The sequence below is a fragment of the Macrotis lagotis genome, chromosome 3, assembly GCF_037893015.1.
Source record: "Macrotis lagotis isolate mMagLag1 chromosome 3, bilby.v1.9.chrom.fasta, whole genome shotgun sequence".
NCBI classification, from domain to species: domain Eukaryota; kingdom Metazoa; phylum Chordata; class Mammalia; order Peramelemorphia; family Peramelidae; genus Macrotis; species Macrotis lagotis.
This window is the reverse complement of record NC_133660.1, coordinates 221,788,708-221,806,587: the sequence shown is the minus strand read 5'-3', so window position 1 is coordinate 221,806,587 and position 17,880 is coordinate 221,788,708. Positions and strand designations below refer to the sequence as shown.

Sequence of the window (17,880 nt, the reverse complement as noted above, 5' to 3'; positions counted from 1 at the left end):
CCCTCCCCCCACCCCACCCCCACACAGAAGGCATTCTGTTAGTCTTTACATTGGTTCCATGTTGAATGTGATGTCAGAGAAGTCATATCCTTAAGGAAGAAAAATAAAGTATGAAATAGTAAAATTACATAATAATATAATGCTTTTTGTCCCCAACAGTAATAGTCTTTGGTCTTTGTTCAAACTCCACAATTCTTTCTCTGGATACAGATGGTATTCTCCAATGCAGATAGCCCCAAATTGTCTCTGGTTGTTGCACTGAAGGGATGAGCAAGTCCATCGAGGTTGATCAGTACCTCTTATGGGCGTTATTGATGAACTTACTTCTTTTAAGACTGTTTTGTCTTTTCATGTTGGTGTAGTCAATAATCTAAGTGAATGACATTCTGAACAGGTACCTCAGAGCACATATAACCATCCAAGAATAAATAAAGAACTGGGCATAATCAAGCAAAAGAATCACCGAAAGGCCGAGGTAAGACAGATTCTCTATTTCTCCTCATACAGCCCCTAAGGAAAATCTAGAAGGTATTAAGTCAACAAATAAAGTGGGACTATTATTAAAGAGCTGACATTTCTAACAGAGCCATATGGCTTTTCCCCACAATAGCCAAAGGATTCATTGAATTGAGAGGTGAAAGGAATTTTAGAGAACAGCTAGTCCCCCTCATTTTACAGATGAGTAAAAACCATGATCCATAAATGTTAAATGTTTAATTCTTCATAAGAGAGCTTAAATTTGAACCCAGATCTCCTTACTGCAAATTTATATCTCTTTCTCTACAAACTACTGCATCTTGAGAAATATATGGCTGGGTGATCTTATTTTACAGATAAGAAAACTGAGATTCAAAGAATTGAAGAGATTTGTCTAAAATAATACCACTAGTATGTTTCATGTTCAGAATTAAAACCTAGATTTTCTGGATTTAAGTTCAGGGTTCTTTCCATGAAACCACACTATCTCCAGTACAGTTACTGATGCTAGTAAATCACTAAGCCTGTAGAGCACCAAAGCTGTCATTTCTTTTAAATGCTTTGCAGTAGTAGCCCAAATAGGATTAAGTAGTTACTATCTAAACCCCCCCAAATGCTGGCTTTCTGTCTGGCATGCCCACTAAGTTTTCTAAATTCAGACCCTCTCCATGATTATGCTGTATGAGCCACAGACCAGGAAGGCTGTCCACTATACTAATCATAGGAAACGTTACAGCAAAGTTCATCTCCCTGTATTTAATTAAGGACCTGCTAAATCATTATGGAGCACATGCTAGGGATAAGTGGAGAGGGGGTCATATAAATAAATGAATGTAATTGTTTATATCATGAGCAAAACAAGACAGTTGATCTGTGGGAGAAGAAAGGCAGATAATTCTTCAGGCAGTTCTAAGGTGGATAGCAGCCTTTCTCCCACTCAGCGGCTGCTGATGGTAACTTTTTATAAACACAGAGAGAACTGGGCCTCTCAGCTTCTATTTCAGACTCACCCACCTTATATTACAATCACAAAATCCTTTTGGAAAGGAAAACATGAGGAGGGCAACCAGGGTGGTAAAGTAAAGGGGACTAGAGTGTGAAGCTGTTAAATAGACTGAGAATGTTTAGGCTGGAAAAGACAGGACTGGTCTGAGGTGGAATTTGAAGTCAGGAAGATGAGTCTTCCTGAATCCAAGCCAGGACTCTGTTCACTGCACCAGATATCTGAATATTTATCCAGAGTTATCATAGGTGATAAGCAATTAAACCAGAATGTTTGGTCCCAGAGGAGAGAACCATCAGTAATGGGTGGAATTGAGAAGAGGAAAATTTATTCACAACAGAAAAGAAACAAACAAACAAAACTCTCTTCTTAACAAATCAAAGCTGTCTAAAAGTGACATGGACTTCCCTGGGTGGTGCTGGTCTCCCCCCCTTTTTTGAGGTCCTCAAGCTGGGGCAACTACATGAATTGTAGATAGAACATTGGCCCTGGCATCAAATTACCCGAGTTCAAATTTTCTTTTTTAGGTTTTGCAAGGCAAATGGGGTTAAGTGGCTTGCCCAAGGCCACACAGCTAGGTAATTATTAAGTGTCTGAAGCTAGATTTGAACTCAGATCCTCCTGACTCCAGGGCTGGTGCTCTATCCACTGCACCACCTAGCTGCCCCTGAGTTCAAATTTGATATCAGATATACATTAGCTATGTGCTGGGCAAGGCACTTAATCCAGTTTGCCTCAGTTTCCTCATTGGTAAAAAGAATTGAAGAAAGAAATGGCAAACCACTTCAGTATCTTTGCCAAGAAAACCACAAATGGGGGCATGAAGAGGCAGTCATGACTATAGCAACTCAACAACAGCAAGCTAAAGCTGGATAACCACTTTTTGAGTATGTTATAAGGAAGATTCTTTTCATAAAATTGGGCTAGATGGCCACTGAGGTCTTTTCTGCCACCCAAAATTTCTGATTCTTCAATTGATTCAATGGAAGAAACTGGGTATGGATCTTTGCTGGCTAAGCAATGTGGCTGTGGCTATATGGTGTTCCTGGATTCCCTGGAGAAGACTTTTATGCTCGCCTGCTCTGTGAGTTGCCCAAGGCCTTGGGCACAAAGAACATTTAAAGATTTAACAGTGATAATGTTGTCACCAAGTCGATGAGAACAGGACTGTTGACAATACATTATGAGGTCTTCCTAATTCTCTTGGGCATGCCCATGTCATAGGTAATTGAAACCTGGTAGCAATTCATATGACACTTACACAGAAACATCTCATGTTTAGCTTTTAGTTTTAGATTTCTAGAATCTATACTCAATAGCAAAGATATATACATCATAGCAAAGACAAAAGATCAGTACCTACCTTACTTCTCTTTCCCCATATCTCCCAATTGTCCTTGACTTGTTGACCACAGTTCCATGGTCCTACCATTATGATGATATTGATATCATTGATATTTATATAAATGATAATTATCATTTTTATAGTATGCAGAACAGGACACCGAAAGCTGTTTAGGAGGAGGAAAGACTCAGGTCAGGGCTGATGACTCAGAGGTGGGTGGAGGAATCCTAACACTTGGAAGTCTTAGGGGACATGGATGAGTTTTAAGAGGTGGGTGATATTGGAACCACAGGAAGGTGACCCAGGCACGCTACTATTTTTATGTGTGTGTTTTTACAATCAGGGAAGCAAGGAGGCAGCCACTGCCAATAGTTTGACAAAAAGCACCAGACTTTCTCCCATTCTGAGGCTTCCCTGCTTCAGAACCATAGATATTCCCATTCCATGACAGTCACCTGACTAAGGTATTCCAGGTAAACTTCATAGGTCACAACTGTTTCAGGATAATCATTAGAATAAACTCTTGACCTTCCATTTACGGTGAGACTCTTCATAGGGCCAAGTTATTACAAGCTAGCTTGTTCATAACCACCTTTGGAGCTAAGCCTCCCATATACTGCATTTGTCAAGAAGCAAACCACAGGTGTCTCCCAGAATAAGGATAGAAATCCTGATGCTGAGTGCAATAGAAACTGATCTCTCCATGACTTAGGCTCAAATAAGATTGTGTATGATCCTGACAACTAAAAAAGATCATTTTTCTCTCGTTGGCTCATTGCTTCCACCCATTGTACATTCCAGGAAAATCTCCAACTATAGCTTATGTTTTGCCACAGATAAAGGTAAAAAGAATAACTGCTATCGTACAAGTACTCAAGGTAGAAAGTGCAAATCTCAAAGGACAGCATTTATTTCACCCTACAGAAAATGCAAGTGACAAAAGGAATTCACAGAAGTCTATAAACACATAGAGAAAACACATAAAGGCCTCACAGTAGGCCACAAGTTTACCTCAGAAGGACACTTAACCTGGAGTTGCTACCAAGGCACCCCTTTGATATTTCAAAGAAATACCTCTCTTCCACAGAATCTCCCTAATACACTCCCTACAGACTCAAAAATACTGCTCTGTGTAGACTTAGACATAGACAGACAGACATAGACATGGACAGACTTGAATATAAACATAGATAGACTTGAACATAGCCATAGATATAGACAGAAACATAGACAACTACACTTTAGGGCTGCTAAATAAACACCAATCTCCTGATAGAAACCCTCTATTGTTTGAAAAACTCTTTATGACAATGGGAAGTAGCAACATCTCAATCTCTTTCCTCCCGGGGATATAACCTTAACCCTAAAAATTCCTCTGATAGTAGGGTTTAATGAGTGATATTCTATCACCAAGAAATACACTTGAAGTGTTTCAGGAAATCCCCTTCTCCACAGGGTTAACCTCAGGTCAATTAAAAAAAATATTTTGGTAACATTTTTCAAATAATTGGTCACTTTTGTATTATTTTATTTTATTCATTTATATGTATAATTCTGAAAAGGAGTCATAAGCTCCACCAGACTGCTAATGTGACACATGACCAAAAAGATCTTTGCTTTAGAAGGAGTTTTAGAAGACTGTCTAAACTCTTGACTTTGAACTATCCACAAGAAAAATCTTCAAGGCTGATGGTGCCCAAGAAATCTACTTTCTCTGGCTAAGGAACTAGATTATTGGATCATGTTGCCCAGAAAATCAAAATTCTCTCTCTTCTCTAAAGGAGATAGAAGTTCAAGAGTACTGTCCAAGAACCCTTCCCTCAGACTGAGTATACACACAGCAACTTCTTGGTATGGCCTTCTGCAAAAAACCTCTCCTGGACCAGGCTATCACCATCTGGTCTCTGACCAATGCTCAGAGAGTGGTAGGCATGTATATATAACTCTCACATGTTTCTGTCCCAAGTCTAACCATGTTCCTACTGGAATGGTAACAATGTCCATGCATGGGCTTTAAACTAAGAAAAGATAAAAATTGGAAGGCAAACAGATCCATCTGATCATTTTTTTCAGTATAGAAGAAACAGTTCCTCTAGGAAGGACTGGTCTCCTCTATCCCCTACGTTCTTAGTGAATCATGATGGAGATAACCCTAGTCCCTGAAATCCAATCAGGACCCAACCTATCTGCTAAACAAGACTCCATCCACATCTATATGTTTCATGGATACAAAGGCTCACTTCCCTAAGCTCATCATGTCTAAACAACTCCCTCTATCAGCTCCCTTTACACACATGAGCAACTATAAGTGATGGAGCTATAGGCAAGTGGCCCTGGCAAAAAAACTTCAGACACTAAAGCCAGAGATGGGGCTTTGTGAGGAGGTCAGCCTCAGAAGCAAGTAGTGCCTCCAGCACATGGGTGGACAGGTAAGAGGAATTGTTAAAAGAACACAGGAATAATCTCATAGTTTCTACCACTCTACCATTCCCACCCCCAAAGGAGTTCTAAAAAGTGATTGTAAATAGATATTCCAAGGGATGAAAAATTAAGGAATAAGAACTAGTCCTGCTTGAAACTAAAAAAATTGTCAACCCTTGCATAATGCCACCTCCCCTTCCAGATAATCCATGAGTTGAACTCTACCCTGGCTTCTACTTCCAGCCAACAGCTGAGGAGAATAAAGACTTCAATGGCATACTTATGGATATAGGATTTATATTGGCAGAGGAGAACAACACATATAGCATTCTTTCCTCTTAACAGTAGCCAGCATGCCCATTTTTTTTTTGTGGCCAAAAAAAAATGACTGTTTTTACTATTTAAGTATCATAAATCATTATTCCAAAGTCTCAATACTGAGTCACCATACCCCTTTTCAGGCTAATGGCTGTGTCTCTTACCAAACAGTTCTGGAAATTTAAGACTTTGTTTTCCTGAAGAAATATGTCTGACTCTTTCACATGGGGAATGTGAAAGAATATTACTCTTATTTATTTGCAGCATTTTTTTTTACATGCTCCCCATTTGTGTGCAAAGAACTGTGGTAGGGGATAATGCAGAATATTAAAACTAGAATTATCTCAGAAGGCATCTAAGAAGTCCATTCTCTTCCTAATAAATAATGACAGAATAAAAGAGAAGGCATGTTGCAGGAAAAAGAAAAAGAAAAACTGAATTCCAGGACAGAAGACCTGAGTTCAAATGTTAGTCCTACCACTTGTCTGATTTTAATCTCTCTGAGCCTCAGTTTCCTGCTCTGTAAAAGGGAGGATAGAAAGGGTTGACCCACGTGACCCTTCTAGCTTATAGCTGTGATCCTGCTAAACACAACCCCAAGTCACTGGTTGAGTAACCCATGACAGAGAAGTAAAAGAGAGAAAATTAAAGCAAGCCAAGTTTAGAAGGGAAAGTGACTCACTGAATAGAGCGCTGACCCTGGAATCAGGAGGACCTGAGGTCAAATCCAGCCTCAGACACTAATTACTTGGCTGCGTGACCCTGGACAAGTAACTTAACCTATATTCTTGCAAAAATAATTTTTTTTTAAAAGAAGGAAAGTCAGGGATGATAGGGAGATTGGGCTACTTGGAGCCCTGAGTGGAATTCAATGTCCCCAGTAGAATGTGGTTTTGTGGGGTTCCTATCTGGGTTAAATAGGAACATACTTTAGGGGGAATGTGGAGTCATAAGCCTGAACCCAGTTGACCAATGAAGGTTGGAGAGTAGTGCTAATTGATTACTGCATCACTCCCATAGTAGTGAGCATTGTTTACATGATGTCTTTAAGGTTTCCATATGTGTCATCTAATTTGGTCCTCAAAACAACTCTGGGAGGTGGGTTCTATTTTTATCCCCATTTTGCAGATGAGAAAATTGAGACTGGGAGCAATTAAGTGACATGCCCAGCATAACACAGCTAATAATAATCCTGAACAAAGGATGGACCAGTTTGACAAAAAGAAGCATATCAAATGCGGCATGGAGCCTAATCAAGAAAGATGGTCAAAACTCTAATCTCCTGTACACCAGCCCCAGCTGGAAAAACACTCAGTCCTGTATATTACCCTGAGCCCTCCCTCCAACTGGTAAAACCTTAATGATATAAAGGAGACTAGAGACATGGGGTGGGGGATGGGGGAAATCTGTGATAATAACCCAAATAAAACACACAAATGAAAAATGTCAAAAGGTTTTGACTTCAAATTGCAGCTCCCAGCTGGAGCACTTCAGGTCTTCCCAGTCTCATCCAACACCATTCCCCACCCCCTGCAAAAAAAAAAAAAAAAAAATAGCAGCCTGTTTGTATAATGTTCTTATGCTACGTGTAGAAACTGGCTGATTTTCTGCCAGTGGGAATCATAGAGGAGACAGAATGCATTGCTTTAGATAATCAATCTAAGGCTCCAAGCAATAAGTCAGTTCTAGTTCAGTGCCAAGAAGATGTCATCCCAGACCCCCTTGGCCCCCCTCCTCAAACTATCATATTCTAGTCCTCTACGATTTCTTATGCTTGAAGGGAGAGCAAAGCCTTTCAGACCTAGCCTAAGAAAGCCAGAGGCAAAAACAAACCAAACCAGGAAAGCAAGGAGCCTACACGTAGAAAGCTCATCCAAAAAATAAAATAAAGGTCACTGTGTTCCTGGCAGCAGGTCTTGCATCAGATACTAGACCAAAAATGATGACATTAATTCTGGATTTAAATTCCAGAGGCAGTTGACCATCTCCATAGACAAGTCAGCTGACCTGAAAACCACTCTGCATGCAGACTAGAATGGGCAGAGCCTAAAGAAAAGGAATCTAGTAGGACCTGGGAGCTCCTCCATTTATAGCATTGGTTTTCAAAGTGAATTGTTCTGATAGCAGATAGATTTTTCTTTCCTAGTTCCATTATTTTTGTAAAGAACTTCCTAGATAGGAAATGGCCTATTCTAAAGCAAATCAGTTTGACAGAGCTAGGAACACCAAGAGGTTTAGTGACTTACCAGGGTCACAAAGTCATTATGTGAGAAAAGCAGAACAATTTTTTTTAAAAACTCATTTTTTGTTATTGTTAGGGTTTTTTTGTTTTGTTTTGTTTTGTTTTTGTTAGGCAATAAGGTTAAGTCCCTTGCCCAAGGCCACACAACTAGGTAATTATTAAGTGTCTGAGGTCGGATTTGAACTCAGGTACTCCTGACTCCAGGGCCAGGGCTTTATCTACTGCGCCACCTAGCTGCCCCACAACTAGGTAATTATTAAGTGTTTGCGGCTAGATTTGAACTCAGGTACTCCTGATTCTAGGGTCAGTGCTCTATCTACTGCACCACCTAGCCGCCCCAAAAACTCATTTTTTTGTTCCAAATTCTCTCCCTCCACCTATTCTCCACTTACTGACTAGGCAAGAAATGCAATGCACATTATATACAAGGAGTCATGCAAAGCATATTTCCACATTAGCCACATTGCCAAAAAATGAATGAAAATAACAAAATAAGTTAAGTCTGTGCTCAGAGTCCATTAGTTCTGTCTCTGGAAGTGGATCACATCTTTTTATCATTGATCCTTTGGAACTGTTGTGGATGACAGTATTGATTAGAGCAACTAAATCTTTCTCAGTTGATCGTTACAATATTGCTGTTATTGTGTTCATTATTCTGGTTCTGCTCACTTTACTTTGCATCAGTTCATGTAAGTCCTGCCAAGTTTCTCTGAAACAAACCCCTTCTTCATTTCTTACAGCACAACCTTACTCCATCACATTCATATCCCACAATTTGTTCAGTCATTCTTCAATTGATAGGCATCCCCTCAGTTTCCAATTCTTACTACCACAAAAAGAGCTATTCTAAATATTTTTGCATATATGAGTCCTCTTTCTCTTGCCATCAAATAGATACCATCAAATAGAAAATATTTTGGTGTATGATACCAAAACTCAAACCCTTTCAATGAAACCTTAGATTAAAACATTTTAAAGAAGCTTATTAAAATCAGATGAATGTCCTGCAATCACAGTAAAATCACCAATAAAAGATGAAGAAAAGAAGACATTCCATTCAATAACCTCTGTTAAGTGACTACTTTGCTCAAGGCTGGGAATACCCAAATAAATCTTAGGTCTTACCCACAAGGAGCTTACAGTCAAATTGGAGGAAAAAAGGCATACACAAGTAACTATCAAGGAAAAGTGAGATTAATGCAAAGGACTCTAAGAAATATATTTAAGAAACATTTAATTGAGTAGGAAAGGCATCAGGGAAGTCTTTCTGGAGGTATTATTACCTGTGTTGGGTCTTGATGTTTGACATGGCAGACAGGAAGAGAGTTGTGAAAATTTTCCCAGAATTAAAATGGCAAAGAACTTTAAAAAAGATCTTTGTTGGAAAGCTGGAACATGACGGAAGAAGGATATAATCAGGGTGGTAAAGGAACTTAAAACAACACCTTAGGAGGATCATTTGAAAAAATTGGGATGTCTAATATGAGAAAGAAAAAACTTCCTTGGTGGGAAGGGTCAGGAAGAGATATCGTAGCTGCCTTCAGGCATCTGAAGGGCTGTCCTATGAAATTATAATTCTATCTGACCTGTGTTGTCCTGGAAGACACAATTTAGGAATAGTGGATGGAAATTGCAAGGTGACAAATTTCATTTTGATAAAAGGGAAAGTGTTCTATCAGAATTATCCAAACATGGAAGGGTTGCTTAGAGAAGGTAGTGATAGTGATGCAAAATGGAAAAATTTCTGGATTTGCCATTAGAAAACCTGGGTTTGAATCGTGAATGTGCCAATTAGTCCTGGGAGACCTTGGGAAAGGTCCCCTCTTTATGCCTTATTTTCCTCAACTCTAAAATGAAGGAGTTGAAGTAGGTGGTTTTAGGCTACCTAATATCTGCTCTGCATGTGTTCTCTATGTGTATACACACATATATACACACATAACTCTACAAACATGTAAACATATACATGTATTTGCCACACAGACATGTCTGGGTTTTTTTAGGTCAGGGCTTGTTCAATATTTGTTTCTATGCTCAGCACTTAGTGTCTGACACAAAGTAAGATCACATTAATAAATGGTTTGGTGGATTTGTTCCCCTTTATTGATTTGGTTGATTGAGGTAACTATATACAGATGCCGTAATCGTTGGTAAATTCTACCTTATCTTCCATTCTCATATTCAGGAGCCTGGATATTAAATCAAATTACCTGGATTCTGAGTCCCCCTTTTTTCCTGAGAATGCAAACTTGAGCCTGTCGCTTATCCTCACTGACCCTCAGTTTCCTCATGTGTAAAATGAAGGGACTGCTTTAGGTGATTCAAAGGACTCTTTAAGCTCTAAATCTATTATCCATGTTTCTTGGATCATCTATGCTCAACAAATCCTAATGCTTTGGCATTAACTGGCAAGAGAAACATTCATCACTAGATCTGGCCTGCCTCTCTTGTCCTTGAGGGTGTTCTACTTGGGTTGGTTCCCAAATTGTATTTTTCGAACTGTCTGCACAGCATTTTGTAGCAAACTATTAACTCTCTCCTTGTTTGAGGCTTCATTTCCACATCTCTGTTATATCAACCATTAGCATTGTTTTAAAAAAATGCTTCAGGGCAGTTAGGTGGCAGTGGATAAAGCACCAGCCCTGGAGTCAGGGGTACCTGGGTTCAAATCTGGGCTCAGACACTTAATAATTACCTAGCTGTGTGGCCTTGGGCAAGCCACTTAACCCCATTTACCTTGCAAAAACCTAAAAATAAATAAATAAATAAATAAATAAAATGCTTCATCGTTTGTACATTTGATAAAAGAGGTTTATCTCAATTGCCATTGGTTTGCAACAGTCCAGTGTAGATAAGCCTTCTTTACCCAAGTGGCAGGGTCCTACAATTGCTGATCGCAAGGGTCCTGTGACTTCTAGCCAAGCCCCCTGGGGATACAGAGAAGATTTTGTAAGGTATTGTCAGGAATGCAATTGTCACTGACCTTGTAACAAGGCCATCATTGACCAGTATTTAATGCCTAAGACCTATAGTAACTTATAACACAGTCCAACATGCAAGACTCTATCTCCCCCAGGATCCCCTTCACCTTTCCCCACCCCCCCCATGGAAACACAAACACACAAGGAAAAGTCATGCAAGAAAACCATGTCTAGAAGTGCACCACTCTGCCAGAAAGAGATCTAACTTGTTCTTACTTTCCCTCATTCCAAAACCCATAGCTCCAATTATAGTGTAATGGGCCTAACCTAAAATCCCCCTGAAGCCTGTGTATCAAGGTGGCTCAGTATCCTGAGTGCTGCTCCTGGAATCAGAAATAGTTGACTTCTAATTCAGCTTCGGATACTTGTTGGCTGCCTGACCCTGGGCAAGTCCCTGGGTAACCTTGTTAGCTCAGTCTCTTCATCTGTAAAATGGGGATAATCAATAAACTTCTATTAAGATCCTACTCTGGGCCAGGCTCTGTGGTTAGGCTGGTGATTCAAACAAAAAGAAAGGTCTCTGCCCTCAAGGGCTTAGGAACTAAAGGTAACAACATGTACCTTCCAGAGTCATTGTCAGGGATCAAATGAGCTAAGTTGAGGGCCTTGCTAACTTAAAGTGCTGCTTAAATGGTAACTATACTGCTGGCAGGAAAGTTTAACTGAGAAAAAAGATTGGGGAACTCATTCTTGGCAGCCAACACTGCCTTGTTGCCCCTGCAGATCAACTTCCTTGCCTCCCTGATTATGGTGACAGAAAAAAACTTCATGAATTCATTTCTGCTACGTATGACCTCAAGCCGCCCTCATCTTGGCCAATCATTTTGGCAATTTGATGAGGTGGCCTCCAAGGGAAAAGAAACAGGATATGAGGTTGAATCCACGGATGATAAGAGCAAGCCTGGGCCAGGCCCCAGGGTAAGATATCTTGTATGGGCCAAGATTCAAGGGATGGATGAGAAGATAGAAAATGGATTGATGGTCAAGAGTGGATACTCAAGTTCACAAGTAAATTTTTGTATTGGAAGAGTACAGGAAGCCAAATACAAGAAGAGCAAGGAGTACCTTTCCCTCTGACTACAGCTTTCTCCTCAAAGTTCACTTTTATTGTAGCTGTTTACATTCTTCACCCACCCACCTACCCACCCTGTCGGGATGTGCCCATAGTAGCTCCCATGCCATCTCAAACTGACCCTTTTGCCTCAGTCAACTAAGCTTGGGCAAGTTTACTCCAGAGGGAAGTAATGGAGCATATGAGGTCTGTGCACTAACATAGACATTGAATCATTGGAGCTCATCTAATCGCAAAAGCCTGTCACCTGCCACCCAGATCTGAAGTGAGCCAGAGCCCAATCTGTGAACACCAAGATACAATGAAGAGAGGAGATGCTACAGCAACCATCTGAGTGATTTGTGGGATGGTGAGAAAGCACCAACATCCGCATGTCCAAGGCGAACCAAAGAATCCCAAAAAGGTGGCTCCTGGGAGGCAAGAGGCCTGCAGCAAGATAATTAGTTTCCTGGGACTGTTATATTAATAATAATAATGGCAGCAATAAATACAATAACAGAAGGGACTTCAGTCCCTCTTATTACAATAACAACATTAATTTAGTGCTTTCTGATTTGCAAACCACCTTAACGATGAAAACTCCCTGTAAACTCATAACTCTGTGAAGGAACCAAGCAAGAATTATTATCCACTCCTTATAGATGAGTATGCTGAACCCCAGAAAGGTTAGATGATTTACCAGCAACCACCCAGGTTGAATGACAGATCTGGCAAGATGTCAGACCAGCCCTGAAAGGACAAAACCTCCAGAGACTTTTGTCTAGAGGATTTTGTGGCAATCATGAGGCCCTGGCTTCTTCCTGCTTTCCGTTTTCACAGGGAGAGTTGACTGGAAGTATATCATGCTACATTTTGGGTTCTTTGAAAAGTAATTTCAGTGAAGGAAAATTATCTCTGAAACTTTGGAAAAGGGCTTTAAAATGCATATCATGAAATGTAAGGAGGTTCCAAGAACTGTAATAGGTAGCCTGACAATGAAGGGAGAAAATCAGACTTGACTGAAGAAGGGCTTCGGGCTGCAGAAGCAGTTTGAATATGAAAGGATAAATCTCTGGGAGGCCAGAGCTGCCACCTGCCATATTTTGCAGACAAATCTGCTTACTACAATTGGAACATGTGACTGAGGATGGAGACAGCACTTACTGAAGAAAGATCCTATCTGATAGGACTTTCAGCAAAATACACCAGTTTGTTTCAGCAAATAATTGAATTTAAGTTTTTTATTGAATAATAGGCAAGACTTCCTTACAAAAAGCAACAAACCCATAGAACTGGAAGAGACCTTAGTGATCCTCTAATCCAGGGATTCTTAGCCTGGGATCCATTGACATTCCAATAGTCTCAGAATAGATTGCAGAAGAAACAGATGGAAAAAAAATACATCTTTATTTTCACTAACCTCTGTGTGAAATTTAGCATTTCCTTTAATTATAAATGTCCTCAACAAACTTAGTCCAAGAAAGGGTCCATAGATTCCCAAAACTGCCAAAAGCATCCAAGACATACACAAAAAATATTTAGAACCTCTGAACTAACCCAGTACTTTATTTTACAGATGAGAAAAATGGAACCCAGATAAGGAAAAGGTGCATAGTTCAAGGATATGAGAAATTTTTTTTAAAGTTTCCCAAACTTTAAACGTTTTCTAAAACTGACTCTTAAGTAGAAATGCCTGGTACTTAGGGCTGAGCAAGAGTGTCAGAAGCAAGGCTTAAAAACCTTGAAGAAGCTGGTTTTTAAAAGCTAGTGAGCCTAGTTTCTAAAAAATCAAAATATTTGTTCCCAATAATTGAAAAATAGTCATAAAAAGAGAAGGTTTCAGGGTCCAGGGATGTAGTTATCATAAATCAGGAAAGAAAAGATTTAAATGTCCCTGAGAAGAGATGGGTCATGCATGTATGTGACATTTTAACCTCATTTTAAAAAGAAAACCAGCTAGTGAAAGAGTCAAACCCTAGCATTGCCGGGAACTGCATTCAAAACCCATTGTTTAGAGTTCTGAATAGGCCCTCTGTTGGCCTTCCAATGGAAAATACCAGTCATTATTTAGCACTGGGTAACAATTCCTGTACATTTCTGTACAAGACTATGGTCTCATGAATTCTTTTGAGAGAAGCCTGGACATAATAGACCCCACCCTGACCCACAGTATTTTTGAGTAGGGATAGAGGAATAAAGATTACTAGTAACTGTCATATAAGATCTGAAACTTTGAGGAGAGAGACAGACCAAATGGTCAGCTCTGAGGCATTCCCTGCATTGTGATCTTGTGATCAGGCTCAGGATCCTTAACCTCAAATCTATTTTGGTCTTTCCTCCTCTCATTATAGCTTCTTAAATCTCAGCACTCTGTAGGCTCTTTGGACCAGTCTAACCTGGCTTTTCAGATTCTACTGATCCTTCTCCCATTTTAAACCTCTTTATTCCCTCTATTCCCATCTAAAGCTTGAATATTTGTTTAATTACCTGTGGGTCAACTCAGCCTTGAGCTGGGGATGAGAGATGTCCAAAAAACCATAATTCTCACAATTCCACAGAATCATAGGATTTATATCAGGGAAGAGTTTTGGGGGTGGGGCAGGGAGGTTTTGTACATGAAAAAACTAAGGTCTAAAGAATTGCAACAACTCACACAGGGTCGCATCATTCAACTGAACTACTCTCATTAAGACTGACACTGATCTCTTAATTGCCAAATCTTGATGGTCTTTTTACAGTCTTCATCCTAACCTCTCTGCAAACCTTTGACACTATAGGCCACTCTGCCCTTCTAGGTACATGGTCTTCCCAGGGTTTTTGTGACCTGTTCCCTTCTCATTCTCCTCTAGTGGAGTGTAAATTAATATTTAGAGTAAACCTTTCTAATTTTTATGCTTTAAAAAACTATATTGTATATACAACATTCTATCTTTTTTACAATTATTTGATGTATATGTTTGGCATTGACTTCACAAGAAATTTGCCACAGTCTTTAGTTCATCATGAAACCATACATCACATCAGTATAATTCTAACAAATAATCTTTTATCCCTAGTCCAGTCTTAAATTATATATAGTGCATAGGTTTTAAGTGGGATTTAAACTGGCTATTTTCCCATCATAAAAGAATATTTATTTCCTTTTCTTAGATAAATTTCTTAATTTTTCATGATAGGTAGCATGGTTTAAGACCATGTTGAGTAATCTATCCCCATTTGGAAATTCTTATTATTCCTGATGATTCCTGAGAAATTCTACTTCTCAGTCTATCCATCTATTTATCTGAAATAATCTTTCCTTTAATAGGGAAGAATTCTATACCATTTGGAAGTAAAACATTTTCGGGTAGAATTGCCAAAATACTAGATATAATTGGCTCACTTGGACTTTTGATAATGATTTTAGTATAGCTTTGAAAAAATTATTTTTAATAATTTTCAACTTTCCATTTTTTAAGTATTGTCTTTCCCATGATGACTATTTTCTCCTTATAACTATGGTTAATAATTATTGCGGTTTTTCCTTCACTGATTTCGTCACTGTTCCTCCAATATCAAAAAAATCTACGTTGCACTATGGAAGAATCAATACAGTCCTGACAGGTACCAGGCCTCTCAAAAGAATGTTTTCTGAAGATTATTTAGGATTTTGCTGCAATACCTTGTCCATTCTTTACCTTGCTTGGCATGACTGATTCTGTTTTATTGTGGACTTTGAATGATCCTTAAAGTGTGTGATATTCCCACGCCAATAGCACAGTAATATCTCTAGCAGTCCTTGAAGAGTGCTCTTTAAAAGCTACCATTTTTCCATACTTCCTTGGAGTAAAATTCATCTTAAAAACCACAAAATTAAGCATTTGCTTGTTTAAGAAGCTTCAGTGGCCTCATATTTTCTCTCAGAAAACAAGCAATCCTCTATTTGGCATTAAAACCCTTCATAGTCTGACTCGACCTATCTTTCCCTCAAACATGCTATATTCTAACGAAGTCAGCTTACTTATTTTTTTTCCCCATACACAACACTCTTATCTCCCACCTATAGCTGTGTCTTTGCCCAGGCTGTCTGTCCCTAATACCTGGAATAGTTTCTTTCCTCATACCACTTTCCTGGAATCCCTAGTTTTCTTAAAAGCTCAATGTAAGTGCCACCACTTACAAAAGGCATCTCTTCATTCTGCCAGTTACTAATACTCTGCCCTGACCAAAAAAAAACAAAAAAAAAAACCTCTTTGTCTTTAATTATTTGTGAACATGCCATTTTCTATCAGGAAAATATATATACTTCTAGAAGAGTAGAACTCCTTGGTACTTATTGCCAAAATCTCCCAGAACATTATCCAGATATGTGATTCTATTGATATAGGGAACATTCTGTGATGAAACTCTCTCTCCCAAAATAAAGTAGCACTCATTCTTTAATGTGAATACTTGGTTTCCCAGAACTCTGAGAGATTAAATAATTTGCTTGGAGGCCACACACCCCATATGCGTCAAAGGTGGGGCTTTGACCCAAAACTTAGCAACTCATCTCTATTCACTATTCCATCTAATAGATGCTTAAAAACATGCATTATTTAATTAAGCACAATTGGAGGAGAATTGACAGCCATGGTGTTGAGTAGCAGCGGGGCCAACAAAATAATCTTCACTAAAACTCAAATAGCATTGGAATCTGTGAAATGCTTTCTACAGGACCCTTGGGTAAGAGGTGCTGCTTCAAATTCTGAAAATGTCTTATGGATTCATCTCATTTTCTTTGGTTAAAATTGGTAAATATTGGTAAAATATGGGAGTACTATACATATCACTTACCCAGATTTTGGCATAGGATTTGATTTTAAAAACTCTCTCATGATTTTCTTATGGATAGTATATCTCTATCTAATATCTAATTAGCAAAATTAAATGGATTCACATCTGATTGAATGGTTAGACCCAAACAGTAGTCCATTCATAAAGTGCCATTGGCAGTTAGCAAGACAGTAGATAGAGCACAGGGCCTGGAGTTAGGAAGATCCGTGCTCAAATCCATCTGAAGTTGGGAAGACTTGTGTTCAAATCCAACCTCAGATACTGACTAGCTCTGGGTTCTTGGACAAATCATTTGTCCACTGCCTGCCTTGGATTTTCTAACATGTAAAATAGGTATAATAACAACACCTCCCTTACAGGGTGGGGTCTGTTTCAGGAGGACTTGCTTCTTCGGTGTGAGGGTATGCCGAGTCTTCTCAGGGTTACCTAGCCACCTTTAGTGTCCATTTTATTCACTCAGCTCTCCCCAGGACTCCAGGAAGTTGAGGCATTCCCAGCAGCCACACTCTCATAAACCATCCAGCAGATGAATTAAAGCTGAGTGTATCCCATAGGCCTCCAACCCAATGAGTTAGGGGGATGTCCACTCCACACATGTAAAGACTTCCCCCAACAGCCATGAACCAGCACTGTGGAGCACTTAGAGCTCTGTTAGATGCCAAAGATGTCAGAGTCATCTACTGCATGCCAGGCCATTGCCAGTCATCCTGACTTTTGTTCTATGCTCCATAACTCAGGGAGAGAGAGGAAGAACCAGTAATGACTTTGCACAACTCTGCTTCACATCTATGTCAAGCCCAAGTCAAGGCATCACCTATAATGTCATTAGTCCTCTTTGAAAAGGGACAAACAACAACCTCACAGGTTTGTTATGAGGATCAAATGAGATAATTGTTACCAAAAAAAAAGTGCTTAACATAGTACCCAGCACCTATGTGAAGGTATGGAATTCATGGTTCTGTCATCATTCACTCATTGACTCTACAACTTAGAAGGAAGTCTCCAGTGGATTACCCCAGGGATCAAGTGGCCGTAAGCAAAGTCATAGAGGGCATGTCTGTCAATTTGCAAAGGAAACAACTAGGTGGGAAAGCTAACACAGTGAATAAGTCAAAAAGATCTCAACAGTGTACAATACTGGATAAATCAAATAAGATGAAATTCAACAGGTTTTGCATGTAGGTTCAAATAATCATCCTCACGCAATGACAAGGTGAGAGAGAAGTG

At 39.4% G+C, this 17,880-nt stretch overlaps 1 protein-coding gene across 2 annotated transcripts in view; it reads left to right on the top strand.

The window, feature by feature from the left end:
• The window catches only part of CFAP99 (cilia and flagella associated protein 99), a 200,124-nt gene that overhangs the window by 104,708 nt on the left and 77,536 nt on the right, over positions 1-17,880 (top strand). For both annotated transcript variants that reach the window (XM_074229913.1, XM_074229914.1), the window contains one exon: positions 395-475. In XM_074229913.1, the coding sequence (XP_074086014.1) occupies positions 395-475 (81 nt within the window). The remainder of the gene's footprint in view (positions 1-394; positions 476-17,880) is intronic.